Source organism: Narcine bancroftii, chromosome 14 (genome assembly GCF_036971445.1).
Source record: "Narcine bancroftii isolate sNarBan1 chromosome 14, sNarBan1.hap1, whole genome shotgun sequence".
NCBI lineage: Eukaryota > Metazoa > Chordata > Chondrichthyes > Torpediniformes > Narcinidae > Narcine > Narcine bancroftii.
The window spans coordinates 62,677,984-62,705,954 of NC_091482.1; the positions used below are offsets into that span (position 1 = coordinate 62,677,984).

A 27,971-nucleotide genomic window follows, 5' to 3' on the forward strand; every position below is an offset into this window, starting at 1 on the left:
AGGCCTGTCAGACCCGGAAGTTCAGCTTCCAGCAGCTGCTCCAGCGTAATGGCTGAAGGATGGCAATAGTGTCTGGGCTCGCTTCCTATGCCCTGGCGAAGTTCCTCTTTCTTTCACGGCTCTCAGTTAAAGAAGATGCGGAGGAAATCAGGAAAATGGAAGAGAAAACGCTAGAAGTCTATGGTAAGAGTTCACGCTCCCAGCAAAAGTGGATGATTGGAGTTCACGAAGGAGACGGGTTGTTGAAGGCAACTTCAGCTCAGTTTATTGCAGCCCTGACAACTTTTCTGCTTGTCCTAATGTCGGTCACTGAACTGCAAAAGTTGGCTAAACATTGATTTGCCAGTTTGCATTTGGGAGCCTCTTGTTGAAACGACCGAAAGGTAACAATGAAATCTTTTCTAAAGTATTGATGGTACCTCAACATCCATCAGAATCATATGTCACGAGATTCGTGGTTCATAATGCCCTTGGAAGTGCCTGTACTGATCTAAATGGATATTCCTATCAGGTGTTTAATCTGGGCATTGCTGCCAAGAGCCTGTCAGACCCGGAAGGGTCAAACAAAATGTTGTAAGGGAGGAGCACAGTCCCAGAGGCAGGAGGTCACAGGGAGGGAGGGCACAACTACAAAGAAGGGGTGGAGGGATGGCTCGATGAATGGAGAGGGAAGGGGGTGGAGAGCTGGTGGAAAGAAGACAAGAAGGCAGGGTCAGTACCAAGGAGGGCATCTGCTGTGTACCCCCCCCCAGACGGTCGCGGCCATCGCTCGCCACCAGAGCCGCCCCCCCACCCACTAGTGTCTACTTTGACTCGCGGTGGCGACTCTCCGCTCACCCCCTGCTGCGTCACTAGCGTGCGTCAAACATCAGTAGCGTCTAGTGACGCTTGATACAATAAAAGGAGCATTGCTCATTCCAACTTGTCCTTGAAAAGATGGGGGGTGTGCTGCCTTCTCCAACCAGGGCAGTCCTTCTGGGATGCAGTGGCAGGATGTAGACATAACAACAACAAAGGGCTGGTGATGTACGTGACTTAGAGGAGAGTGCACTGTGCTGGTGACATTCCTGTGTGTCTGCTGCCCTCGACTTTCTCAGTGGATTGCCGTGTTGGAGTACCAGTTCCCTGGCTTGGGGCGAGAGCTCAGCGGAGTAGGACCACAGTCCACAGCCCTCCCTTTACCAGGCCTTGAGGGAAGAGATCCAGGGAAAGTCTTTCAAACAACAAAGAGAGCAGGGGAAGAGAGATACCACAAGGTGCTACAGCAGTAGCAAAGGTGTAAATAGAATTGAATGTAACAATGTTCAGTGATGGGAATGTATGGTGACAGCTTGCATTGTTTTTAAAAAAACTTTACACATTATGGCCCTATCAGTCTTAGATTCATCTGAGTCACCTCAAGCTCTTATCATTTCTGACCTACCACCAGTCTCATTGCATAATTGATGCTGATGAACCCAAAGCTCTGGGTTGATCCCAAGGCAGGGAAAGCAAAGAATCATCTTTATTCGTGCAAGGACAAGTGCTTGGAGCACCACAAAGTGCATCAGCACACTCTCTGCTACTGAACAGATGGCCCTTAACTATTAGAGATGCATCCCCCCCCCAGTTGTCAGAACTCCCAATCAGATTTTCCGTGAGTTAAGCTGCTGAAGGCAGGGATGGCTGCACGACTCTGACAAAAGGTACTGATGAGCTGAAATGGAACATAGATGAGTTTGCTCCAAAAGTCCACAGTTGGGAGGCATCACTCGGGTCGATAAAGCACTTGATGGAGACTTTATGCTGAAGTTGCCCACACAGTTTAACAGGTACAGATGACAGATGTCAAAGGTTTGAGACTGCCTCTGCTTTATTGTATAGACCAGAAACCGTCAATAAATAAATTATTTTATGTCCTTGTCTGCCTTAAGGGTGCATATTTTCACAATTTTATTTTCATGAAAAATTCCTGCAAGTACAAAATGTAGACCGCAATAATCGCTACAAAATGTAATTGGTGTCTCAATTCTTTGTCAGACATTATTCGTACAATTCGTGATCCAGAAAAACCGAATACCCTGGAGGAGCTGGATGTGGTTACTGAAGAATGTATAGATGTGAAGTTACTGGCTGATGATGAATATCTAATCATTATTCGATTCACACCGACAGTTCCTCACTGCTCCCTCGCCACTCTCATTGGTGAGTCAATAAAGAAACTGCATTTACATAGCATCTTTTTATAGACTCAGAACGTGTCGAGGAGACAACCAAATACTTGCGAAGGTCCAGCAGAACGAAAGACAGAGTTAATGTTTCATCAATTCTGCTTCCTCCTCCATAGGCCCTCTATGGCCTTCATGAGTTTCTAGCATTTTCTGCAGTTTTTGACAATTTAATTGGTAACGACATCACTGTTTGTCTTTTGAGCTGGATCCATGCAATGGTTTACTTCCAGGGGTGCCAGGGTGGATATGCCCTGTGCTTAACAGTTCCCTTGAAAGGTGGCACCTCCAACAGTGAAGTCTTCCCTGAATCATTTGGTTAAACTTCATGCTTGTCTTTGGAATGGGCTTGAACCTCCAACCAGCAGACTTGGAAGCACCATTGGAGAGAGAGAGAGAGGAGAATTGACATGTACTTCTCCTATGTACCCTTTAGTTAGAGAGTCAATAGATTTCTGTTCATCTGCTCTCCAAGACTGGGAAAATAGGGAAAGAGTATAGAGTAAAAATACAGAGATGCTGGAGGGACTCAAGCGGTCTCTCAGTGTCCAAAGGAGATAAAGTTATATTACCGACTTTTCAGACCAAAGCCCTTCTTCAAGGAATAAGCAAAGAACAGGAAGGTGTCAGAATAAAGTTAGTGCAACTCCTTTACAGCACCAGCGATCAGGACCAGACCTGGGTTTGAATCTGGCGCTGTGAGGAGTTTGTATGTTCTCCCCCTATCTGTGTAGATTTTCCCTGGGCGCTCCGGTTTCCTCCCACCATTTGAAATGTACCGGGGGTGTAGGTTAATTGGGTGGCTCAGACTCATGGACTGAAATAGCCTGTTACCATGCTGTATGTCTAAAGTTAAAGGCAATCCTGGCTGGGGGAGGAGTCCAGACCAACAAAAAGTTCTTAATTGGATATGATCAGAGGCGAGGTACTAATCGATTGAGAGTACAGAGTCTCTTGCTCATTAACAAAACCACGTACTAGCTCTTCTTGGCATGTCTGTTTTCTCTACATTCTTTGGATTACGGCCCTGAGGGGTGGGGTAATGAAATGGAAGTTAAAACTCTAATTTGAAGTTGTCATCCTACTCTTATCAGCGCTGTTTCCATGCGTCTGCTTTAGACACATTTCCCGATAGCAAGTGTTCATGTGTCCAATGCGATGTCACTAATCTATCAATCACCAAAAAGAAAGCTTTCTAAAGTCCCAGTGATGGTGTACCACCAGATTATAGGCATTTTGAGATGGCGGAGTCATCATGACTTCACTCTTACCTGTTTAAATCCAACGATATGATACCCAGAAACAAAAAAAAATGCAAATGGGAAGTTGCAAATATAATTGTAAGATTAAAAAGATGATGAATTAATGTTCAAATTTTTTTTTTTAATTGTCAGAGAATCACAAAAACTACACATTCTGGAATTGAGCAAATAATGAGCTGCTGGAGAGACTCAGTGGGTCAGGCAGTGTCCTTGGGGAGAAATTGTCAGTCAGCTATTCTGCTTGGAACCCTGTACTGGGTCTTGACATTGGCAAGATGAAGACCAGGCAACTATTTGTGGAGCACCAGCACCCTGACCTTCTGGTTCCCTGTCATTTGAGCTCCCCTTCCTGTTCCCACCAATCTGTCAGTCCTCGGCCTCCCCCATTTCCACGCTGAGGCCACGTACAAACTAGAACAGTACCTCGTGTTCCACTCGGTGAGCCTACAACACAAAGATGGCCTTTTCCCACTGAGGGTGGGTGAGATAACAAACCAGAGGACGTGGGTTAAGAATGAAAGGGGAAAGTTTAAGGGGAACTATGTGCATTGTAAAACGTGAAGGACAATAAGCTCATGAATATGCAGGAGATGGAGGTCATATGAGGGCAGAGAGGTTTATTTTTAATTTGGGCATCATGTTCATAAACTGAAGGGCTTGTTCCCATGCTGTATTTTTCTATGGATTCCTTGAGTTAGGTGATGCAGCAAAATTGTAATGGGTACATTTTTTAACAATCTCTCGAGGGAAGATGTGGGGTTCCATTGGCTGCTTTCTTTGTCTTGGGCAAGTGGGCATCCAGTATATACTATTATTGGAGACCAATCTGCACATGCCATTGGCCACTCTTTTTCTTCCCCTTTTGCCTTTGCTCGCACGCACTTCAAGAACCCAGCTGTTGCCAGGGTGACTTGCTGACCCTTACAGAGGTTACAAAACAGATTAACAGGGATGCTGTTTGAATTCTTTGTGGCATTAATGCCGCGGCGTTGTTGCTCAGCACTAAGCAGGTGAGGGGAGCTGTCCCCGGGTGTAATTTTGTTTGCTAGATTCTGACCTTCCCCTTCATTCGGAGTTAACCTCGCCCTGACTCTGCGCACAGAGCTGTCACTCTGTGGAAAACGAAATAAGCGCCTCATTCTCAGGGATTTTTGCTTCCTGTTTCATCCTTGCAACAGGTTATGACCCATGCTAAATTTTTCTTAAAAGGTAATTGTCTTGGGTTAAAGGTTGGAGGTCAAAGGGCATTGAATTAAAAATTTTTTGTCAGGAGTTGAAAGCGGTTTTCACACAGTTACCCACCATCAATGCTTTTCTTCCTCTGAATAATCTATTGATCAAACCAATTAGTTGTTACCAAGGCATGGGAACCAAGAAACAAAGAAAGGCTGGGATTTATATTGGGCCTTTTATAGACAGCTCATCCCTGAAAGTGCTTTACTGCCAGCGAAGTACTTTTTGAAGTGGATTTAGAAAATCTGCCAGCCAATGTGTGCAAGCAAGGTCCCACCAACAAAAATACACTAATAACTAATAGTATTAATTGAAAGGTAAATATTTACCAGTAAACTATGAAGAATTCCCTTGATTCTTTACAAAAGAGTACTATGGAATCTTTTGTGCCCACCTGCAAGAACAGGTTTAACTCATCCGAAAGGCAGCACTTCCAACACAACTTGTGAAGGGCAATGTTTCAGGGCTAAGAATTTGAGATTTCATACGCAGGTACACAGGGCTTCAAATTCTTACTTACTGGTGGTACACAAGTACTTAAAATATGCTAACTACAACTGTATAAATTAAATGACATTATGCTATGAAAAAGAGAGAATAAATGTAAAAGAATAGATAAACAAAATATTCACTGTTGCAATTTCAACAGTGCAGACAGACCCTTTGGTGGTCCCAGAGTTGGTTCTGGTTTAGTAGCACTAGAGCCCGATATAAGTTTGGAACAAGCACCCCCCCCGCCCCCCCCATCAAACTGGTGTTTCACCTACCTCAGGAAGACAATGCTTGATACTAACACTGGGCAGCAAATGAGGATCTTTTCCTCACCAATACAACTTCAGATGAGAACGGGTCATCTCCACCATCTTAGACCTTGTCAGTGAAGGAATCCAATACCTTTGGGGCTGAATTTCAGGAAGAGGCCAAAGTCTCTAAAAGATTAAAGAAATTGGTAAAGAAAAGTTAACTTCTGTGAAAGGTATTTTGCAGAGAAAATGTTTATACAATTCTTTTCTTCATACACGAAGGTCTCTGTCTACGAGTCAAGTTGCAACGATGTTTACCTTTCAAACACAAGGTAAGCAGTGGCTTATTGTTCCCTCCATATTTCGTGAAGATGGATCCCTGACAATTCAGTGTACTAGTGTAGTTTTAATCATTCCTCTAGCTCCCAAAGGCCCCCAGCTCGAGCTAACATAGTGAATATCACGTTTATTGTCACGGACATGTGTCATTACATTTGTTTTTTTGAGGCAAGGTGCAAAAATTACAGTAAAATTACAATTTCATATATTCAAGATTTTAAAAATTAATAAATACTTGTCCATTCAGAAATTTGATGGCAGAGGGGAACAAGCATTGAGTGTGTGTCTTCAGGAATATCTAAAGATCATCCTCACAGCTGATGGCATCAATGAACTCTAAATAGGTCAAGTCTATTATGGTAATCACAGTTAATAATTAACAAGACAAAGTGATATCAAGATTGCAAGAACAAGGCTGTTCTTGGAATTTATGTCATCATCTATCCAGTTCATTGATGGTTGTCTCAATGAAATGTAGTTTGGAATGGGCCTTGAGCCTTTTCTGTCTTGTTGATCTCTATCAGAACAGCACAGAAACAGGCCCTTCAGCTTATCAAGTCCATGCTAACCATCCATACTATTAATTTTACTAGCTAGCAATTTGCTCAGTGCAACTCTCACATCCACCTTTGCTGTTTTCCCCCCTCACCAATTGACTACCTGTTGTTCATCTGCTTGTCCAAGTCCAGCACTGGCTTAACTGGAAGTAAAACACAAAAGTTTGCAGACACTATAATTGTGGTAAAAACAGAATGCTGGAGAAACTCAGCAGGTCAAACTGTCCTTTGTACAGCAAAGATAAAGATACATGGCAATGTTTCAGGCTTGAACCCTTCATCAAGGTGTCAGCAAAAGGTAGGTAGGTGCTGGGGGTTGGAGGAGGACAGTCCCAGAGGCAGAAGGTAATAGTTGGATAAGGGAGGGAGGACACACCAGCAAACAGAGGGGAGGAGGGACTAGAGAGAGAAGGGGTTGGAGAGCTGGAGGAAAGACAGAGGGAAGGGGGAAAGAAAGGAAGAATGGGGAGTAGGCAATGCCATAGAGTGTCCAAAAGGAATATTAGGTGTTGCTTCTCAAATTTTAACACAAGTTGATTCCAGCTAAGTTTTGGCATGACCAAAACCACTTCTCACTCACTCCCAACAAGAAACCTCATTTCTGAGCCATCAATTCTGAAGCAGTTTGTCACTGCAAACATTCTCCGTGACCTCGCTCCTCTATTTCCAACACAACCCTCCAGGATCTCTCCACGTCTCCAATTTGGACCCTGTGCTCTTCACTGCATCTCAGCCACCATACCTGCATTGTCTCACTGTTTTAAAGGTAATTGACCTGAAACATTAACTCCATTTCTCTCTCCAAAGATGATGTATGACTTGAATTCTTCCTGCATTTTCTGCTTTTATTTCAGATTTCCAATAACTTCAGCTGTTCAATTGACATGTATGTTGTTTTACAGTTGGAAATCTACATCTCTGAAGGGTCCCACTCCACTGAGGAAGATAGTGAGTATATTTTAATGAGGCTTTGCAATGTTTGAAGTGTCACAGTTCATCCCCACGCTCGCTTCCATTGTGAGAGTATCTGTGTTAACTGAATGAAACTCTGCTTTCTGGAGTGGAACCGTGAATAAGTTATTTTATGCTGCATTTCCCATCAAATCTCTGACATCTCAAAGCTCTGTCAATAACCTGTCACTTCCCAATAGTTGGAGCTAAAATTGGGAAGAACATCACATGCAACAACAAGTTAAGATGGAATAATCTTGGATTTGTAATAACCCTGAAAATTCCAATGGAGAAACTCTCCAAGAGGTGGCAACATCTCTCAGCAAGAAGAAGAACTTCAAGAGTCCAGCTAACATCCCGGTTGAGGGAGTTGGAGAAGCTGTTACAGGTGCCCCGACAACCTACTACAAGTGTGCAGTTGTTGCCTCGCTTCGGCAGTTGGGACAAGTCCAGGCGTTGATAGGTATAATTGGGAAGGGCTTGCATATTGTAGTGTGAACTCAGCTTTAGATTTAGTAATAAAGACTTGTATAAACTGGAAAAAAAAAATTCCAATGGAGAAAAAGGTAAATAAACGCCCAAAAATAAACCTACCATGCATGTCGGGATACAAGACAGAATTTGAACTTTAAATGTCACACCGTCTTGTACGCCAAGTATAAAATCTTAACCGAGATAACCTATCGTTTAGAGTGTCCCCCATGGCGATGGAGAACAGCATAAAACACTCACATAACTCCGATGGTCCCACCCCTAAATGTTTTTCGACTGAAACTTACGTTTGAGGAGTTGGATTAATAGTAATGTTATATTAAAACAATAAAAAATGTATTATAAACCTGTCTAACATACCTTAAAATAACATCACAGCAAACAAAGCTAACAGTCGCAGTTTGCAACAGCTGACAAACAGTAAACAGAGAGACTTGTGAAGCAAGACTGGGTTATAAGTTAAAGAAAATTCTTGCAGTGTCCTTATGTTAACATTTCTAATATATTGCAGTAATACACAAGTAAATCAATTTCGAGTAAATGGTAAAACTGAACTCGACACCTTGTTTGTTCCTGTAAAAGAACTGACGCCAAAGTGATGTCACTAGTGTTTATGTTACACCAGCTGGGAAAGTTTGATGCACATTATGGAATGTTAATTACAGTATTTTTACCATTACTTGAAATGAACTGGTTAAATTTTAAATTACTAAGGACTGTGTTGCTAAATAGCATCATGTCACTGGTCAGTGGGATGGTTGGTAAAGGATTATTGGGGCAGTGAGCTCTCAGCGCTAAGTGCCAGACTTGGGGCAGTCTTATACAGCGAGCCTACATTTTAAGTGGAAATTCTAGGGTCGTCTTATACGCCCAATCAACCTTATACACTAACAAATAAAATGGTTACAGCCAGGAGTTGATTCAACCCATCCTGTCTCTGTGCCAACATTGTCAAAATTATGAGCTTTTTTCTTCAGATAATTTAATTACATTTTTTACCTCATATATTTCCCTGGATGTTTTATTCCCCCACCCCCCGTCCTGGGAATCTGTCTGCCTTCCATTTTTATGACCTCATTCTCCATCTCACCCACGTTTTGCCCCAAAATCTGCTGTCAGCAGCTATCAGGGATAAAAGAGAGACAAGAAGAGTGGGTGATTCCAGATTTCAGCATCTCCCCTGTTGTTCATTACTGAGTCTCTTTTATTTCCTCTCTTTTTTTTTAAAACATACCCTAGTTAACAAACAGATCAACGATAAGGAGCGGGTTGCAGCGGCGATGGAGAACCCAAATTTGCGGGAGATAGTGGAACAGTGTGTGGTCGAGCCAGATGACTAACAAGCTGCCTGGCCTCTGGGAGAAAGGTTTCCTGCACTTCCCCAGGCCTCCACTCTCTGCACAATGAACTCTGATACACTGGCCATCATTTGTGAAAAAATAACTGTGGTGTCACGTTTGTGTCATTTGATGATATTTTCATGCCGTTTCTATTGTTTTGCATTGAGAAATTCACTCAGAATAAGTTTTTTAAAAAAAATCTGCCTTTCACTGGAGTTGAAGGATGAAAATCAATGGAAATTAATGCTTCAGAGTATTTCTCCAGTGCAAACTGACAGTGTTACACCAGTATATGATCAAAACAAATCTATAAAAACAACGCAAGAGGTCGTAGTGAAGGATTGCATTCTGTGAGCTTACTTGTGTGACCTCAGCCTGTGGGAGAGGGAAGGGATTGGACTCCTTCCCACCACATCGAATCAAAAGGGAAAGCACACATCTGCCCCAGAAACCTCTGGCAGGGCTGCAGGAGTTTTAAAACAAATAAGAAAGGGAAAACGTGAAATATCTAGCAGACTAGGCAGCATCTGCGGAGAGAGAAATATCATATTTTGGATCAATGACCTTTCACCTAAAGGTTTGCTAGCATCCCCTGTTCAGATCTGCAGATGCTGTTTAGGCTGTGCAGTGAAGGGATTTTATTATTCTATATATATGGGGCTTTGATTCCTCTGAGCCCTGGGGCCAGCCATTGTGTTTATGGGGGTCAGGCCACGTACATGATGTACTGGATCATGTCAACTTGGAACCAGCCCCAAATGGGCAATCAGCCCACCTACTCTTTGGGCCTCCCCCTCGTTCTCAGGATTCTTTGGGGTCTGCAAGGTGCTGGGGTGCAGGTGGGGGAGAGAGTAAATTTTTCAAATTATGCTGAGAATGACATTACAATAGAATAAATGTTCATCTTGACACCAAGAGATATCATCGATGTGATTCAGAGAGTAAGCATAATTTTGAAACCCATTTCCAACACAAAAGTGGCCTTTTCCACGTTAATGCTGATATTTCCGGGAATCTTTTAAAATTTAGACGCAGCGTGATAATAGGCCCTTTGGCCCATGAGCCTATCCCCCCCAAATACCCCAATTAACCTAGGACTCCCGTAAGGAAATTCACACAGACACAAGGAGACTCCTCGCAGACAGTGCCAGATTCAAACCTGGGTCACTAACTGCGCTCTACCCACGTGGAGAACAGCTTGACCAGGTAAAGGGCTTCCATGGAAGTCGCTGGATGTCAGAAGCAGAGACTGAGGATCTTGCCCCTCAACCCAGGGGCAGAGATACCCTGCCCTTGCCAATAGTTCCTTGCCCACGAGGTGATGGTCCCATGGAGCCGCAGGATCTGAGGCATCCCAATCTTCGTGGCCTTGAGTGAATTACCAGGCTCTTTCACCTGATGCTCTGGACACAAACATATCTGGCCCATGTGGCCAGCCTGCCTTTTGGTCATGTTTGTGTCACCACCAGCGACCTTCCACTACTTCTGCCCCCCACCACGTTATCTCCCCTGCCTAATATTTTTTTTAATTTAACTCTGGCCTTTGTCACTGGTTAGTAGATGAAACCAGATATGGTGCAGAGCTGCATCCCCACAAATATTGTCCCGGTAAATATTGTTTGTCTCAACTACCCTGCATTGCTGCTCTGAACACAAGGTTTGAAGAAGCCCTGGTTTTGAATGGTTCCCTGGCTGGGGAGAGGAGTTCTAATAAACAAGGATCAATTACACTCAGCCATTGTTTCAGAGTCGTGCAGAGGCTTGAAGGTTACACAGATGGGGATTGCAGGGATGAGGAGGGGTGTGGGGCTGGGGGAGTTGCAGGGAGAGGGGTGTGGGGTGGGAGGGGCATGGGGCAGGAGGGGGTGGCAGGGAGGTGACATGGGGTGGGAGGGGAATGGGGTTTGTGGGGGCAGGGAGGGGTGTGGGGCTGGAGTTCACAATAATGGGGATTGTTTAGGATGAGGGATCTATGTAAATGTCAATGGTTGTGGGACTAGAGATTGTTTCAATGGGAAGAGATGAGTGGAGGTCACACAGAACCAATTATCGTAGAGTCCATATGTGATTTTTGATAAGAACCATCAGCTCACCTTTGAGTTTGTTGTTTTCTTTCTGTGTGTCCTGGTCCTATTATTGTCCAGGAAACACCTTCATGTGCATTTATTTAACTCTATCGTGTTCACAAATCTCCCACCGGCCCATGGCTTGTCTTCTTGACCACACAAAAAACCCTGAAAATCATTGCCACAGTGCAAGGGTGTTCCTCAGAAATAGCCACATGGCTGTTCTTTTTCCATATCTTTTTCTGGTTTAGGAAAAATCCCTTTGCTGGACAAATTACGTTTTGAAATGTACAAACTAGAGTGCCTATCAACCACAGTGGCCAAATCCATGCTTGTGATGGGACAGACTTGGTAGTGGAATAGGTAGATGGCTAATTAGTTGCAGACATGTTGACTCAGGTGCAGGAGTTTGATTTACTGAACTGTTATTGGAGTAATAAATTGTTTAAGTGTGTGGTGACCTCCCTGCCTCTCACTGGGACATCAAGGCTATTGAGAATTAAAAATGGAGCAAGACATTGTCTCATTGAAACTTGTGGTATTATCTTCCCTAAATGTTTTACAACTCTGTGTCCCTTTATTGTGCTTTAGAGGAGTGCATTTGACTCCCTTTGTGAACTCTGCCAGTTTTATTTAGCTCATTCCAGCCTCCCTCCTTCCAGCTGTGTTCAGTTGATGTGAACAGCTTAATTCCAGTGAAACATAAAAGTCTGCAGTCACTGCAATTGTGCTAAAAACACAAATACTGGAGGAACTCAGTTGGATTTGCCGTGTCCATCGGAGATAGATACATCATCAACGTTTTGGGCCTGACCCCTTCCTCAAGGAATAAGCAAAGAACAGGAAGGTGGGGTAAACACAGGATTCTGTTGACACCGTGGTTAAGTGAAAAAACACACAAATGCGGGAGAAACTCGGATCTTGAAGCCTGAAACATTAGTGTATCTTCACTTTTGCTATATAAAGGCACAGTTTGACCTGCTGAGTTTCTCCCACATTTGTGTGTTTCAACAGGAAGGTGTGAAATGATTATGAAGAAGGCCTCAGGTCGGAAACATCGGTAATATATCTTTAGATCCTATGGACACTGTGAGATGGGCTGAGTTCCTCCAGAATTTGTGTGTTTACCACAATCACAGTATCTGCAGACTTGCGTGTTTCACTCACAGATGATGTGACAAGTTCACCTGTCCTGCTTGTGAAGAGAGATGGCGCACTGAAACTCTGCGAGGCTCAGTGTTCCTCTTCTTTGGGGCTGCATCAAATCTTTTACTGCTCTTGACTTACGAATCCAGCTGTTTCCCCAGCTGTTCCCGTGTGGGCATCTCCACATCTGTTGTGCGTTGGAGTTCCATCATTCTCAGGGAGAAAACGAAGTGAAGGGGTGGGGAACCCTTCAAGACATATCGCGCCACAGCTCCAGAAATTTCTGTGATCACCGAGGCAGAAGCAGCTGTTCAACCGATCACTTGGAAGCCGTTGGGGGTGGGAGGGTGGTACTTTTTAAAAGCTGTCTGAATATGGAATTCAGCAAGCACCCTAAACATCACCAGGCAACACCTCATCGAATGTGGGGCTTATTGGCCGAGATCTCTGTAATATCGCTGCCACCATTAAGCTCATCATCCAGCAGTGCAATTTTAATTATTTTGGAGAACTTACAGATTACACAGACCTCTGTCTGTTAAGGTGCTCAAAATGTCTCAGGAGGATTGGCTAAAGTTGTCAGTTCAAAATGTCGGGATTAAGTCAAGATCTGCTGTAGAGTGGAGAGGCTTGGGGAAGGAATTCCAAAGGCCTGGGTGATATTTATTCCTTAAACACTGAAGAAAATTATCTGTGTGCTCTTGATGGGCATAAGAGTAAAGAACGAAAGTCTGCAGACACCATGGTTGAAGAGAAAACAACACGAGAGAAACCCAGCAGGTCAAACAGCGTCCTTGATATAACAAAGATAAAGGTTCATAACCATCATTTCGGGATTGAGCCCTTCATCAAGGTATGAGCAAGTGTGGGCAAGCCCCTGAAAATGGTGGTGGAGGAGGAGCATGACCCCTTGGGCAGGAGATAATAGGTAGATAAGGGAGGGAGGGCACACACCAGGAAACAGGGAGGATGGCTGTGTGAATGGAAGGGGGTGAAGAGCTGGAGGAAACAGAGAGAAGTGGGCGGGGGGGGGGGGAGAGAGGGAGAAGAGGAGTGGTCTAACAGAAACCAGAGAAGTTGATGTAAATGCCGTTCAGTTGGAGAGTGCCCAGTCAGAAATATTAGGTGTTGCTTCTTGAATTTTGACAGAAATGGATTCAAGCTAAATTTTGGCACGACCAAAACTAGTTCTTACACTCCCAACAAGAAACCTCATTTCCGAGCCAGCGATTTTTTTAAGCAGTTCGCCCGGGGCACCTTTGCTCATTCCTTGATGAAGGACTCCAGCCTGAAACATTGGTTATATATCTTTATCTTTGCTATATACTGTTTGACCTGCTGGGTTTCACCAGCATGGTGTTTTTACATCGGGCAGAACACATTAGCAGCTGCTTATGCTGTACTTCAACAACAACGAACTCCGTGCAACACCAAGCCAATCCCAGCTTCTCTCAAAGGCCGACCTCGGCTTGCATTTCATAGAGAGCGGTGGGTCCTGTCACGTTGTCATGCGACTCTGGCCAGGAGCTAAGGGAAGCAACTTTCCTTCCTGTTCCTGTTGGCCACACATTGCCCATCAGCAAGACCTCCACAGTGGGTCCTCGTTCAATTCCAGTCTCCACCCAACTTCACTCCCTCAGCACCCTGAACATAAACATCAGAACATCAACACGGACAAATAAACTGATGCAGCGCGTTCAGACCTACAGCACCCTCTGGGTGAGAAGGATTTGAATGTTTCTGGAGTGAAATACGAAAGTCTGCAGATACTGCGATCGTAGTAAAAACACACAAATGCTGGAGGAACTCAACCGGTCCAGGAGATGAAGATATATTACTGACATTTTGGGCCTGAGGCCTTCAAACAAAAAGCGGGTAGATGCCTGAATAAAAAGTAATGGGCAGAAGGAAAGAAAGGGCAAGGGGAGGGGGAGGAGTACAGACCAACAGACAAAAGGTGTTAATAGGACAAGGATAGGAGAGGAAAGGTCAGAATTGTTCAGGGAAGGGGTTGGCTCTTTGAATGCAGAGTTGGAGGGAAGGGAAAGTGAAAGATCCAGGGGAAAGAAGAAATGGGGATAAGGGGAGGGATAACGGAAACTGGAGGTCAATTTTAATGCCACCCAGTTGGAGGATCAAATGATCCCAAATATTTCTATAATCGATCAACAGAGCCCTGGGATCTCTTTCATTTCAACCAATACACTGACGAGGTACTCTGCTGCACTTTGATGTTGGATAGATGGTCTGCCACTCAGAAGGATATTGTCTCCCCGGGGGAGCTAGGACTAGACCTTCTCTGAAGGAGAGGATCCTCACCTTATACCCTTGCAAGGGTCTTGCTCCAGTGAAACTGTGTTCGAATCCCAACATCACTCACCCTCCAGTCCCAGAACTTCATTCCCCAACCCAGTGCATCTCCCCAGTTTTAATTAACTGAATATTTTAGCACAGGACACTGTACTTGGGGACCTTGGAGGGAGTACAGGGGGGTTAGTGGAACAGGCCTGAGTAGAAGCCAGGATAGAGCAGAGGAGAGATAAAGGCCTTTTGGCCCATTGAATCCATGCAGGGCATCATCCATCCATTCACATTCTCATCAAATGTCTCTAAATCCTATCACTTCATTCCACCAACCCATTCATCTTTGCGATGTGGGAGGAAACCGCACCCCCCCCCACCCCCCGTAGTCTTGTGGAGAAAGTGTAAACTCCACACAGGTAGGCAGGGCTGGAGTTCAGGATTCGAACATTTAACAGGGCAGGAGAGGACAGTTTTAAAGTAAGGTTTTAAAAAAAACCAGAAGGAAGATGAGAATTTTTGGCTTTGCCACCTCCTTGTTAAAACATTTACCAAACTCCAGGCTTCCTTGATGCCATGCCAGATAGTTCTGAGAGCTTCCCCTGAAGTCGCCGCCAAATCCGACTAGGGAAATGAGGGGGACGGAGCGGCCCGGTGAGGTAAAACAGATTGAGTAGAGAGAACACATCTGGCAGGAACTTTCAAAAACTACAGTGCAAAACTTTTCAAAATGTAGGACAATGGGAAAAGAGCAGGTAAACATTTCAGGGAGTCAACCTTATCTTGATGGGCCAAATGGCCTTATTCCATGCTCATTATATTCTCGGGTGAATGTGTGATGGCTATTTTTGACATTAACAGATGGGGGCAGTAGAGAGCCACACGACAAAAACAAACTCAATAATCAACTCTTAAACATTGAACCTTGGAGAAGGAAGATTTTGACCCAATGTGTATTTTTGAAACCAATACTCCATTTAGCATCACTGAAGCTGGCCAAGAGCACTTATGACTTTAGCAGTTTTCATCACTAACACCAAAGGAGTTTGCACGTACTCCTCTGTGGATTTCCTCCAGGTGCTCCAGTATCTCCCACCCTCCAAAGACGTCAGGGTTGTAGGTCAATTTGGGTGTAATTGGGCAGCATGGGCTCGTGGGCTGAGCCTGTTACCGTGCTGTATGTTTAAATATACAGCCTCTCCCCGGCTTACAACCGAAAAAATAACGTCTGCGCGAGTACAATAGCGACCGTCTCTCACAGTTGCCATTCAGTAAACTTGCCAAAGATAAAATCCCATCCCCTGCGGATAGATCTGACAAGAGTCGAGGAAGATGGAATTGAAAATGTTGGATTTACAACTTCTACATGCCCTGCTAACACATGTCTGACTTGCGTCCATTTTGAGATACAACCAGTCGGTCAGAATAGAACTCAGACGTATGTCGGGGAGTATCTGTAATTTTAAAAAATAATGTAATTGAAATTTTGAATTTTAATGATACAACACAGCAATAGGCCTCTTGCCCAGGGATCATTTCCTGCATTGTGTTGAAGGATCAGCCTTTGTTTTCCCCACAGAAATGTTGACTGGTTTGAAGTAGTGACAGGCCACTTCAACCCCAGACTCCCCACAGCGATGACTGTTCACTGAACCTGTGCCCCGATGGGGAACTTCTTAGAGGCGTCTTAGATAGAGAAGGGACTGGTTCAAGGTAGAATTCTAGAGCTGAAGGCTTGGGTGCCAGCAGTGGCAACTGATTGAAGTGTACAGGGGCCAGAGGTTTGGGGGGGTGCGAAATAAGAGGAGCAGAGGTCCCCCAAATCTCCTGTCTCATTCCAATCAAGGAATAAGCTGCATTTATAGAATAAAAACTCAGAATTGCTGGAAGAACTCAGCCAATCTCTTGATTCCTGTTCTTTGTTTATTCCTTGAAGATGGGCTAAGTGCCAAAACGTCAGTAATATATCTTTACCTCCTATGGACACTGAGACCGGTTGAGTTCCTCCAGTCTGCAGGTTTTCGTGTTTCATTGCATTTATATAGCACCATCAACGTTGCAATGCATCTCCTGAGGCAACACAGAATCACTGACAAATGAAAAATTAAGACTGATCCACTCAAGGGAACGTCAGGGCAAACAACCAAAGGCTCAGTCAAAGAGATGGGTTTCCTCTTAGTCTGGGTGTGAATTCTGTGTAGCACAACAAGGGAACAGTGCAGAAACAACCTCTAAGATGAGACAAGGTCACACAAACAATGGAGATGCTCCCAACTCTTAACAACACAGCCTAAAGGAAGGCAGAACTCCCTGAACTCCTGCTTGACCCATTCCCACAGAGACTTGTTTTTAAAAATTAACTTTCCACCTTCTGGCACAGCTGTTACTCCAGTGACCCTTGGGAAGTGCATTTCCTGCAGCGGAGTCAGATCAAAGGATTTTTACAGAAGAACCTTCCTATAATGGAAATCCCACACACCCAACCCATCACCAGAGGGGCCTGGAAGAACTAGGTGTGGCCCACCAACAGCCAACCTGGAAGAACCATGATTTCTCCCCCAGCACAAGTGGAGCTATTCCCCATCAGGCAACCTGTTCTCATGAATGTCACTCTCTGGATTAAGAATTTAATAAGAGCGGGATTCAGTATCACCATTCGGTACGTTGTGACTGATCCTCCGCCTCTTCAGTCCCGCATCTCATAGCGTCCAAAAACACCCAGTCGCAGCCTTGAATCTATTCAGCAACTGAATAGCAAGAACTCTGCAGAACCCAAGGGAAGAAGCTTTGTATCTATGTCCTGAAATGGCTGCCTCTTTATCCCGGGACTCTGTCCATTAATTTAACATACAAATCGAGAAACATTGACAGGAACAAGGTAAGTCTGCACTCCCCATTCCCTCAATGCCCTTGCGCGTCTTAACTCCTTAAAATATAATCAACACCCATGCGTGAGCGGTGACGGAGAATCCCACAGCTTTAGCTCCCTTCGAACTTTCTCCTCCTCCTCTTAGTTCAAATCAACTTACCAGAGAAACCCCATCTTCTTTCCAAGTGCATAGGACGGTCTTGCTACTGTCACAGGGTGCCCACCCCACCCTGTGACAGCAAGAGATTGGTCACAGGTGATTTGCATCAGCTGGGATCACCCCAAATGATTGACAGCTGCTTGGTGTTAATCAAGGCTGGAGAAGACGTGCTCCAAGCTGAACAGAATTAAGTAACCTACAGAAATGATCACATTGTCCTCAAATCACTGGTCCTGTTTTCATTCACTGGCCTTGTGTGATGCTACAGAGGTCTTTAATTTGTTACATTTATGCCTGGTACATTCTGCAAGGAGTTTAATTGGTTAACTCGAACATTCATATTGCCTGAAAAAGTAGAGAACACAATTACAGACTTAAAATGAAAAACCAAACAATTGGTACCAAGCAAGGGTGGCATGAGTGCACTGTAGTGGGGTTCGTTTAAGAATCTGATGGCTGTGGGCAAGAAACTCTCTTTAAGTCTGTTAGTGGGTGCTATCCCACACTTCAGCCTTCTCCATGACGGGAAGCAGTTGAAGAGCTGGTGATCAACAGTGGACTGAATGGCCTAATTCTGCACCTACTTAATGCAGGCTGATGGCGAGTCTTGTGATTGTCTCAGGGAGTAGGATCTCAACGCAAGGGGACGACATCAAAGGTGAGGATAGTGTTAGTGTCAGTGACTGGGGTTCGAATCCAGCACTGTCAGTGAGGAGTTTGTACGCTCTCCCTGTGTCTGCAGATTGCACCTCAGCTCAGTCCTCATCAATAGCCGGAATCTCAGTGTGGCCAACCCTTTCAATTCTGATCCCCACGCTGACATGTCCATGGCCTTATGCATGGCCAAACCAGAACCAACCATAAATTCGACAAGCAACACCTAAAATTCTATCTGGGGACTCTCCAACCGGAGGCATCAACGTCAACTTTTCTGGTTTCTACTAGCCCACTCCCCATTCTCCCTCTCTTCCCTATCCCTTTCTCTCATTACCTCCAGCCCTCCACCCCCTTCCCTTTCCATTCATGGAGCCATCCCCCCTCCCCCTGCTGCTGGTGTGCCCTCCCTCCCTTATCCACCTGTTACCTCCTGCCTGTGGGACCTTGCTTCTCCCCCACCGTCCTTCATCCCCCATCATTTTGTTTGGGTGCCGGCCCACATTTTGTCCACACCTTGATGAAGGTCTCAAGGCCGAAACATTGGTTGTGTACCTTTGTCTTCAATAATATAAAGTTCGCTGTTTGACCTGCTGAGTTTCTCTGATGTTGTGTTTTTAACTTCAACCAAGGTGTCTGCAGACTTTCATGTTTTACTTCCACCTACCAGGCTGTGCGCCCCACCCTTTCCTTCTCCCCTCAACTGTCTGCCTGATTGTCAGTCACTCCTAAAGGATTCAGGCCCGAAACATCGACTGTCTTTTGCTTTCCATGGAGGCTGCATGACCTGCTGAGGTTCTCCAGCACTTTGTACTCTGCTCCTGACCCCAGTCACTGCAGACTCCTTGTTTACTGCCTCAAACACAATCTGGAGGTTGGAGACAGCAGCGAACCTTCAAGTTTCTGCAAAACAAATTATCACTTAGTTTCTTTGAAAATCTTGAGATGTTTTTGTACTTTTCAAGAAATCCTTCTTTCTGTTCTTTTACTTAGTTTGATAACTCCCCACACTAAGAGTGGAGAAATTTAACTGGATCAGTTCCACTTCCTTGTTAAAACATTTACCAAACTCCAGGCTTCCTTGATGCCATGCCAGATAGTTCTGAGAGCTTCCCCTTAAGTCGCCGCCAAATCCGACTAGGGAAATGAGGGGAACGGAGCGGCCCGGTGAGGTAAAACAGATTGCTCTCCCTCTGGTCAGGCGGAAATGTGGTCCCTTGAGAGCTCTGAGTGTGCACAAGATGGGTTTCCAGGCGTGCTTGCGCGAGAGTTTTCCTGTGAGTTGCAGAAGGTTTTTGATATTGCTAACCCACACCTCGTCCTAATCCGCCAAAACTCCAAGTGTAAAACTAGCAGCCCCTCTGCCCTTCAAAGCCTCAGCCTGTGTTTTGTTGTTACCCCTGTACTGACAATAACCACACCAGCAGTGCGAGTGTAAGACAGTTTTAATAAACTAATATGTACACCAAGAGGTCTTGTCTCTCTGCAGGACGAACCTGGAAGGATAGACTGTAGCTCTGGACTGCTTTATATACAAGGTCACCGGGAAGACCCCTGGTGACCTAGTGGTGTAATTACATATCACCTAGTGGTGTAATTACATACCACCACAACCCCCTCCCCTTCCAGCCCTGCACGCTGCTGACCTTCTGATTAACCTGCGATTTAATAGCAATGCTGGCAAGCAGCCCTGCTCCCAAGTAATGAGACATTGATCCCTGGAGTTCACTCTCCAAACCACTTCCACTTTTAGATCCTTGAAAGCTCTTCCCTGCAAGCAAGCCTTTTGTCTCTTGTTCTCACGTCCACATCCCATCTTTGTTTGATTCAAATGTCTTCCACTTTGAGGTATTTTTAGCAAGGGACCGGTACTAAGCAAATGCAAAGTTGTAATCGGATGTGGGGGGGGAAGGCAAGGAGCAATGCAGCACAGAACAGCCCCTTCAGTCCACTATGTTGTGCCAACCTCATATACCCTCTCATCATCCCCACAGCCCATAATCCTCCATCCTCCTTCACCATCAATTTATTTGTTTAAGAAGATCAGCTGCCGTTGGGACAATTCGATGAAACTGTGGCCACTTTACCTGAATCAACGATTTTCCAAGCTACAGTCCTGTTGTCTGGAATTCAAGCAACTGGTAAAATAGTTGGGGGGAATTTTAAAAAAAATTAAATACGAATAAAAAAATAGGTAAAAAATACTAAGTTTACAATTGTAAAAATGAATGTTCTCTGAAGAAACACATGAACCTTTGGTGAGGATGGGAGCAAATATTCAGCCAGTGGAGGGAGGGGCTTGGTCGGGCTTTGCTCGTAGCAGCTGTTTGAATAAAGTTGTGAGAAACAGCAATGGCGTCGCTCATGATGAAGAACTAGTTGATGCCGCTCGTCGTTGGGGCGACTCTCACAAGGTGTCTCCTTATCCCTGATCAGTAAGAGACAGAGGTTTTATCTGTTAACTTGGGGGTGAGGGGGTTATAATGTTATTGAACGTCTTTCGGACAGTTGTCTTTCGGACAGTTCCGTGGAGGGGGAGGAACCTGCAGATGCAGCAATGATTAAATGTTTTCATAGAATATGATTGAAAATAAAATATACATTCATGCAAGTGAATTTGTTCAGTGTAGGTACAGTCTAGTATTTTTATCTCTTTAACTGTTTATTCTTAACACAGGTGTATTCGTTAGGCATTGGAAGAGTAAGTCTCAAGCAACATGAAAATTCACTTTTCTGGCATCTACCAATCCCCATAGATGCCGGATACCAGGGGTTTTCCTCTGTCCAGGTTCTAGCTCTGCACTCAAAGCTAAATATCCAGCCCCTGGGTTTGCAAGGGCACTCCAAAACAATGAATCAGCAACACCTTTACATCATGCCACTCATGTGGAAAACATGCGATGGAGCTTCAACGCAGCTCCCCGTTTGTATGGGGCTTGCACGTCCTTCCTCAGGATCCTGCATGCTCCGGTTTCAAAGCAGTGTGGTTCGGATGGACAATGGGCCTCGGTAAGTGGCCTCCCAGTTTGGCATCTTGAGAGGAATGAAGCCTCAAGATTCAGGATGGAATTGAGGAGGAAACCCAGAGGGTGGTGAATCTATGGAATTCACATTGAAGCAGTGGAGGCGACCTCAGCAAATATATTTAAGACAAGGTTGGATAGATTTTTACATGGTTGGGGCATTAAGGGATATGGGGAAAAGGCTGGTAGCTGGAGATGAGCCTATCATCGGATCAGCCATGATCTCATTGAATGGCAGAACAGACTCGATGGGCCGGATGGCCTTCTCCTGCCCTTATTTATTAAGTTCTTATGTAAGAGGAATAAATTAGGATCTGTGTAGATGAGGCCACCACCTCCCCCCAGGGTCACAGCACACGTAAAAGCCTTGTTTTTCTTTACACCTCATGGAACATAAATATTTTAAAACTTTTTTTTAATGCTGTCGGAAGTAGTACAGAAGAAATCAAGACTTGACTGCTTCTCAGAGAAGGGGACCATAAATTCTGAGCAGAGTCCAAGGGAGTCCTTCGTTGAAAAATGGTTGAGAGCAGCTGGCCCAGTGCAATTCTGCCTGCCGAGGGCCTCAAAGGCGACAGGTCACCCACAAAGGCACAGAAGCAATAAAAGGTGGTCAGTGATATCCACGTCAAAAGAGACAGTAAAAACCTGTTACTAAATCCTCAGGCACAGAATCAGTCAATGACGATTAGGACAAAGGTTTTCATAAAAACAAGTTTAATAAAGAACTGTAAACACATACAAGTTGAACTCAGAACGTTCAAACTGCAGATAGGTGTCCGGCATTCCTTTGGGACACATGGATACAAGATCTCTGCCAAATAAAAACTCAAACGGAACATCAGGTATGGGCAGCCTCTGTTACTTGAGAAGTCAGTCCTTTAGAACTGGAAGAAGGATTTCCTTTTGCATATAGATTTGGCATCAAGTATTTCCAGATTTGGTACGTGGGAGCAGAGTGCCTCCCCCGCCTCCCTTGTTCAGCCTCAGGTGGTGGGGGCCAGCGATGCCGCTGCTTCCCAGCTCCAACGAACTCGGTTCGGTCCCAACCTTGGGCGGCGCCGCGCGTGCGGAGTTTGCACATTCCACCTGGGGCCGCGCGGGATTCCCCGGGTACTCCGGTCTCCTCCCGCGTCCCAAAGGTGCGCTGGAGAGTTAAATTGGCTGCTACATATTGCCCTCGTGTTATCCAAATGTCTTCCACTGGAGAAGGACCAAAAGGATCAGAGGGGGAGTTGCTGGGAGTAGGAGGGGTGGGGGGGGGGGGGGGTCCTGAAAGATTTACTTACTCTGCTGGCATGGATTACATTGTCTCCATTTGTGCCATTGCCCATCTTAAACTCAAAAATGAGAAGTCTACAGATGTAATACACCAAAAATATTCCACTTAGCGCTGTCCCAGCAAAGAATATACTGGAAACTCAAATGTCATTGACAACTGTTTTACATGATCTTCCTTGTAGTAATTTGAGAGTGTTCACTTCCAGAGTAACATCCACAGATACTCACTCAGAGATCAGTGTGGCCTCTCACCTATCCTGACGGGTATAGGGTTGAACAACACATCTTAAGTATTAGCACCACATCTCCATTTCCAGAATAACGTACATCAATCGGAATAATAAATGCTCATTTAAAACTTCTGAAAGTTGAAAATAAAAGGCTTTGTATTAAAAAAAAACTGTTCAAGTATGAGAAATTCCTGTGCTGCCCAGCAACACTGGTGCAATGTTACAGGATGCTGGTCAGGACACCAGGAGGCACCATCATTCTTGGCCGTCTCCGAGCTGCTTACATGAGAGGGCTGAGGGTGTACCCGTCAATGGGAAAGGTATCTTTCTTCAAACTGTGGAGCACCATGGACGTGAAAGGCTGAGGCGTAACTATAGCAACCGCAGGCCTCAGGCCTCATCCTGCAGCCCCGACCGTGGCTTCAGTCAACAGTGAGGGGCATTGTCCTGTCAGGTGGTTGCATAAACAAGAATATTGAAAGAAAGTGTTTCTCTTTAGATATACATAAATATTTTTTTTTAAAAACCTTCAGATTTTGATATTTTCTTACATATCTTTCTTTGTTCCTGATTTGCTTTTTGTGCCTTTCAGCTTCCTCCCCAGGTTGTTATTTCCCCTAAGGGACTCTTGTTGAGGCATTGCGTCGCAGGTGGGGTCTCATCTCCGTGAAAGTCGCTCATTGCCGCGGTCTCTGGTTCCACGTTGGCCACACGTCTGGCAGCACTGTGCACGGACGGTCTGCAGGTGACATCTGTCTAACAATTTCAGCATCTGGCAGAAGGAGAAGGTCAGCCGATCTCGATCGCAGGCGTAACCTCAGAGGCAAAGGGACAGGTAAACCTGCATGTTAGTGAAAAGTAATGATGGCAACAGAGTCATCCTTTAAGACCCACTGCCCCCTCCTGATCCACTCTCACCTCCCCATCCACTTCCTCTCTCCCTCTGCATCTCCTACCCCTGAGGTGCACTCATTGATTCCTCCCCCCCCCCCCCCCCCCCCATCCCCATCCCGATTGCCCATTCAACTGTCTTTTGACCGTCACCCACAGGGCCTGTCATTAAGTGTCACTGGGTGGCCATTTCCAAATTTCAAAAAAAATTGTTTAAAAATTAAACCATATTGCAAAAAACAACACAGTGGGTGTATATCCAATGACCATGTCCTCCTTTTGGAATGGCCACCCTAGTCACTGTCAGCGTCGAGTAAGATTCGAGAGAGGGACACGACAGAGAGTGTTGAAAAATAACCTTCAGAAGTACCAGATCACAGGTAACAGGAGAAGTATTGAACTCATAATGACCCTGATTTTCATTTCCCAATATGGTTCCTTTTTCTTTTGCGGGGGGCAGGGGGTCACCAAGGGAATGAGCAAGAGGTCTAATTGAAGAGACGTGCAGGACACACTGAGCAGAGCCAGTGGCTTGATGATAGGAAGGGGCTGAGTTGGGCGGCACGTCGCTGTTACAGTGCCAGTGATTGGGACCGGGGGTCAAATCCCGCACTGTCTGCAAGGAGTTTTTACATTCTCCCCACGTTTGTGTGTGCTTTCCCGGGGATTCTGGTTTCCTCCCACCAGAGGTATAGGTAAATTGGACGGCAAGGACTTGTGGGCTGAAATGGCCTCTTACCGTGCTGTATGTATGAAACTCAGCAGGTCACGCAGCACACAAGGAAGGCAAAAGTTCTTGTGTGTGTGTGTGTGTGTGTGTGTGTGTGTGTGTGTGTGTGTGTGTGTGTGTGTGTGTGTGTGTGTGTGTGTGTGTGTGTGTGTGAGGTTCCCCTGCATCTCCTTCTCATTGGGTACTACATCCTCCTCTACTGTAACCCCAATAACTGCATCCTCCTCTACTGTACCCCCGACACCGGACAGCCTGACATCACCTCACAACTGAGGTCACAACTATGGGTCAAGAGCGCAGCAGTAGGCCTCTGGCTCACTCCCCAGTGAAGGGGTGGCCACTGCACATGTGGGATGTTAAATGAAGGCCCCTGATGTCTGTTGAAGTTCTGGGAAAAGACATTTTGAGAGGGAGGGTGAGTCTGTGAACAAGGGGCTGTGCGATACAAAAAAGTTGAAAGAGTATATGTATGCGAGAGAGAGAGTGAAAGTGAGTGTGAGAAAGGGTGAGTGGAAGGCCAGAGGAGTGATGGAGTTAATGCAAGTGAGAATTAGCATGAACATGAAAGAGAATCAAGGGAAAAACCAGACTGGACGAGATTAGAATTAGATAAAATAGGGGAAAAGATACCTGAACACATATTATATAAATGGGATGAAAAATTGGTACAACATAGAAGTTGTCCAGTATTACATCATCTCCTCAATATTTGGAAGAAGATTCATGTAGAAAGAAATAAAACAAATTATCAATTACCAAAACTAATATTGACGCAAAACAAGTTACTCCCTTTTACAATAGATAACCTTTCCTTTAGAGAATGGGAAAAAAAAAGGGATTAAAAGAATAGAAAATTGTTTTTCAGGAAATAGATTCTTATCCTTTGAACAAATGAAAGATAAGTACAATATAACTCAAGATACAGCGCTGGCATATTACCAATTGAGATCCTACTTGAAGGATAAATTAGGAAGCAGTTTGAGTTTGCCAGAGGCAAGTAACCTTGAATATGTGATTACAGATACAATGATAATCAAAAGATTTATAACAAATATGTATATTAAACTGCAAGAAAAGGAGAATGAGGAAACAAATGGTAAAACTAAATAAAAATGGGAACAAGATTTAAATATAAAGATAAAAAAGGAAACATGGGAGAAATTATGTTCTGGAACGATGAGAAATACAATAAATACGAGGCTACGTATGATACAATATAACTGGACACACAGACTATACATTACACCTCAAAAGTTAAATAAATGGGACCCAACAGTATCTGATAGATGTTTTCGATGTAAAAAAGAAATGGGAACAACAATTCATGCAATCTGGACAGGTGAGAAAGTAGAAAAATTTTGGGAAGATCTCAATCAGATATTAAATAAAATAACAGAAAACAATATACCAAAGAATCCAGAGACCTTTCTCCTAAGTAACATAAAAAACAAAGAATTTGGAATTGATTTGGAGGATGCACAAAAAAGATTTGTTAAGATAGCTCTAGCCATAGCAAAAAAATGTATTATGTCAACCTGGAAATCGGAAGATAATTTGAAAATACAACAATGGTATATAGAAATGAATAAGTGTATTCCATTAGAAAAAATAACATATAGTTTAAGAAATAATATTGAAATATTCGAACAAGTATGGGAGCCTTACATTAAATACAATAGCGAAAACCTACCGGGGACAAACATTACCTAAGTTGATGGAAGGAGAAGGAAAGAAAAGAATGGACTCAGTAGAATTTCTGGTGTATTTTTATTGAATGACAACATTGTCTGACTGGTTTAATGTATCCTAGATTGTATACCTTAAATGGATGGGAGGGGGGGGGGGGTGGGGGGGGTGGAAGAAAATGTCACTGTATATGTGTGAAAAGGAAAAAGTGTGTATCATGGCTAATGTGATTTATGGTGTGAAAAATAAAAAAAAATAAAAAAACACATGAAAGAGAATGAGTGAGAGTGTAAATGAGAGTATGAGGCAGTGAGAGTGTGTGCGCACGGGCATGTGCCGCACGGGCATGTGCGTGTGTGTTAGAGAGTGTGGTGAAAACATGAGCGAGTGGGTGTGAGAGAGTTTGGGAGGAGCAGTGTGCGAGAGGGAGGATGCAACACACAGAGCGCGAGAGGCAGGGTGCATGAGAGGAAGTGAGGACTGGTTTCACCTTTTCCCCCTCGGCCTCCTCACTAATGGGGATAGTCTCCCCTCTTGCATCTACTCTGTGCAACCTCTCCTTGCACATGAACATTGTGAACCCATGGTGACAAATTAAATCGATGACACACTCTTTAAAGCCTGATCACTCCTTAAAGCCTAATCACATTATGTGTGATATCGGAGCTCAGGACAGTCTGAATCTGACCATGCCTTTTGTTTTGACTGTGGGAAAACTTCACTTTCCATTTCTCTTTCAGAAAGTCGGAATGGGACCATGCCCTTGGGAGTAAATCGCCAGCTGACCAGAACCAACAGCTTTGAGTTCAGCACTTGAACTAGAATGACCTTTCAATGGATGCAGAGGGTCACGAGTCTGCATGATCTTGTCGTCCTTGTGCATCATCAAGGGACTTCAGGGGTTCCAGAGGCACCCGACTCCTCGTGGTTTTGTTTACGATGTGAAATAGTTAAAACGGAAGTGACCAGGGATGGGGAGCAGATGTTTCTTCCATCATTCCCACAGGGAGCTGGGATTCTCCAAACTGAATGAGGCATTAGGACGCAGGCATAAAAGGAAATAATGTCAAACTAGCTGTGTGCCCACATTTACCTAACCTCACATCAATGCCATTGTGATAAACAAAGTGCCTTAATATGCAAACACTTGGTTGTGGGTGAAGGGAAGGGTGCCCTTTCCTGACCTCTGGTCAGTGGCTTCCCCCACCATCATAAAGGTTCACCGTAGGGATGGCTCCTGCAGATGGACAGCATTTGGAGGCTGAAAGGTGGAGTCTCATCTACCCATTAAATTTTCCACAGCTCGACGAAGGCCTAGTCGGTCTTGGAGTTCCATGATCATGTTGGCCTTCAAAGGAGTGTGTCGTTGGCTTTAAAAGGTGACCATGGTTCAGCAGGTTACTGCAGTCGGAGACAATACATGGAGCAGCAGCGTGGCATCAGATCAGGTTGAACTCTCCTTTTGAAAGCCCACTGCTCTGACATTCAGACGCAGAGCTCAACGTGAGTGCTTATGCTACAGAGGAGAAGTCCTGGCTTCAACCAGAGCAAGGTGCTGCTGGTGGGAGTGGGTCTTGGCAAGCAAACTTTGTATGAAGTGCAAGGTGCAAGGAGGGGGGGGAGGGGGTGGCTTCGCTCAAGGGACCCAGTGTTACTGGACCGGGTTGGAGAAGGGGCAGGTGGTGGGGGTTGAGGGAAGGTCGGGCAGGTTGTGGGGGACAGTTTGGGGGCTGATGATGGGAGTTGAGGATAGTTGGACAGATATGGGGGGTACTGGAGAAGTGCAGTTGGTGGAGGTTGGATGGGATTG

General features: G+C 44.8%; 2 protein-coding genes across 13 annotated transcripts in view; one reads left to right on the top strand and one right to left on the bottom strand.

Annotated features, from left to right (window-relative positions):
- On the top strand, nt 1-27,724 carry ciao2a (cytosolic iron-sulfur assembly component 2A). 4 transcript variants are annotated; one of them, XM_069910184.1, is made up of 6 exons: nt 1-183; nt 2,020-2,184; nt 5,728-5,777; nt 7,244-7,289; nt 7,493-7,755; nt 9,024-9,111. In XM_069910184.1, the coding sequence occupies exons 1-5, from the start codon at nt 60-62 to the stop codon at nt 7,750-7,752; spliced, it is 645 nt and encodes a 214-aa protein (XP_069766285.1). In that variant the 5' UTR covers nt 1-59; the 3' UTR covers nt 7,753-7,755; nt 9,024-9,111. The 4 variants fall into 4 exon arrangements, 3 of the variants coding, with proteins under 3 accessions (XP_069766285.1, XP_069766287.1, XP_069766286.1); XR_011348462.1 differs by lacking the exons at nt 7,493-7,755; nt 9,024-9,111 and adding exons at nt 23,447-23,689; nt 26,902-27,724 and having other exon boundaries at nt 7-183; XM_069910185.1 differs by lacking the exon at nt 7,493-7,755 and having other exon boundaries at nt 12-183; nt 9,024-10,858.
- Nucleotides 22,044-27,971, bottom strand: part of LOC138749165 (A disintegrin and metalloproteinase with thrombospondin motifs 7-like) — a 146,798-nt gene continuing 140,870 nt past the window's right edge. For 7 of the 9 annotated variants that reach the window (XM_069910169.1, XM_069910170.1, XM_069910166.1 and 4 more), the window contains one exon: nt 22,044-23,670. In XM_069910169.1, coding sequence (XP_069766270.1) covers nt 23,513-23,670 — 158 coding nt within the window. In that variant the 3' untranslated portion in view covers nt 22,044-23,512. The remainder of the gene's footprint in view (nt 23,671-27,971) is intronic. The other 2 variants (XR_011348461.1, XM_069910163.1) reach the window with 2 other exon arrangements.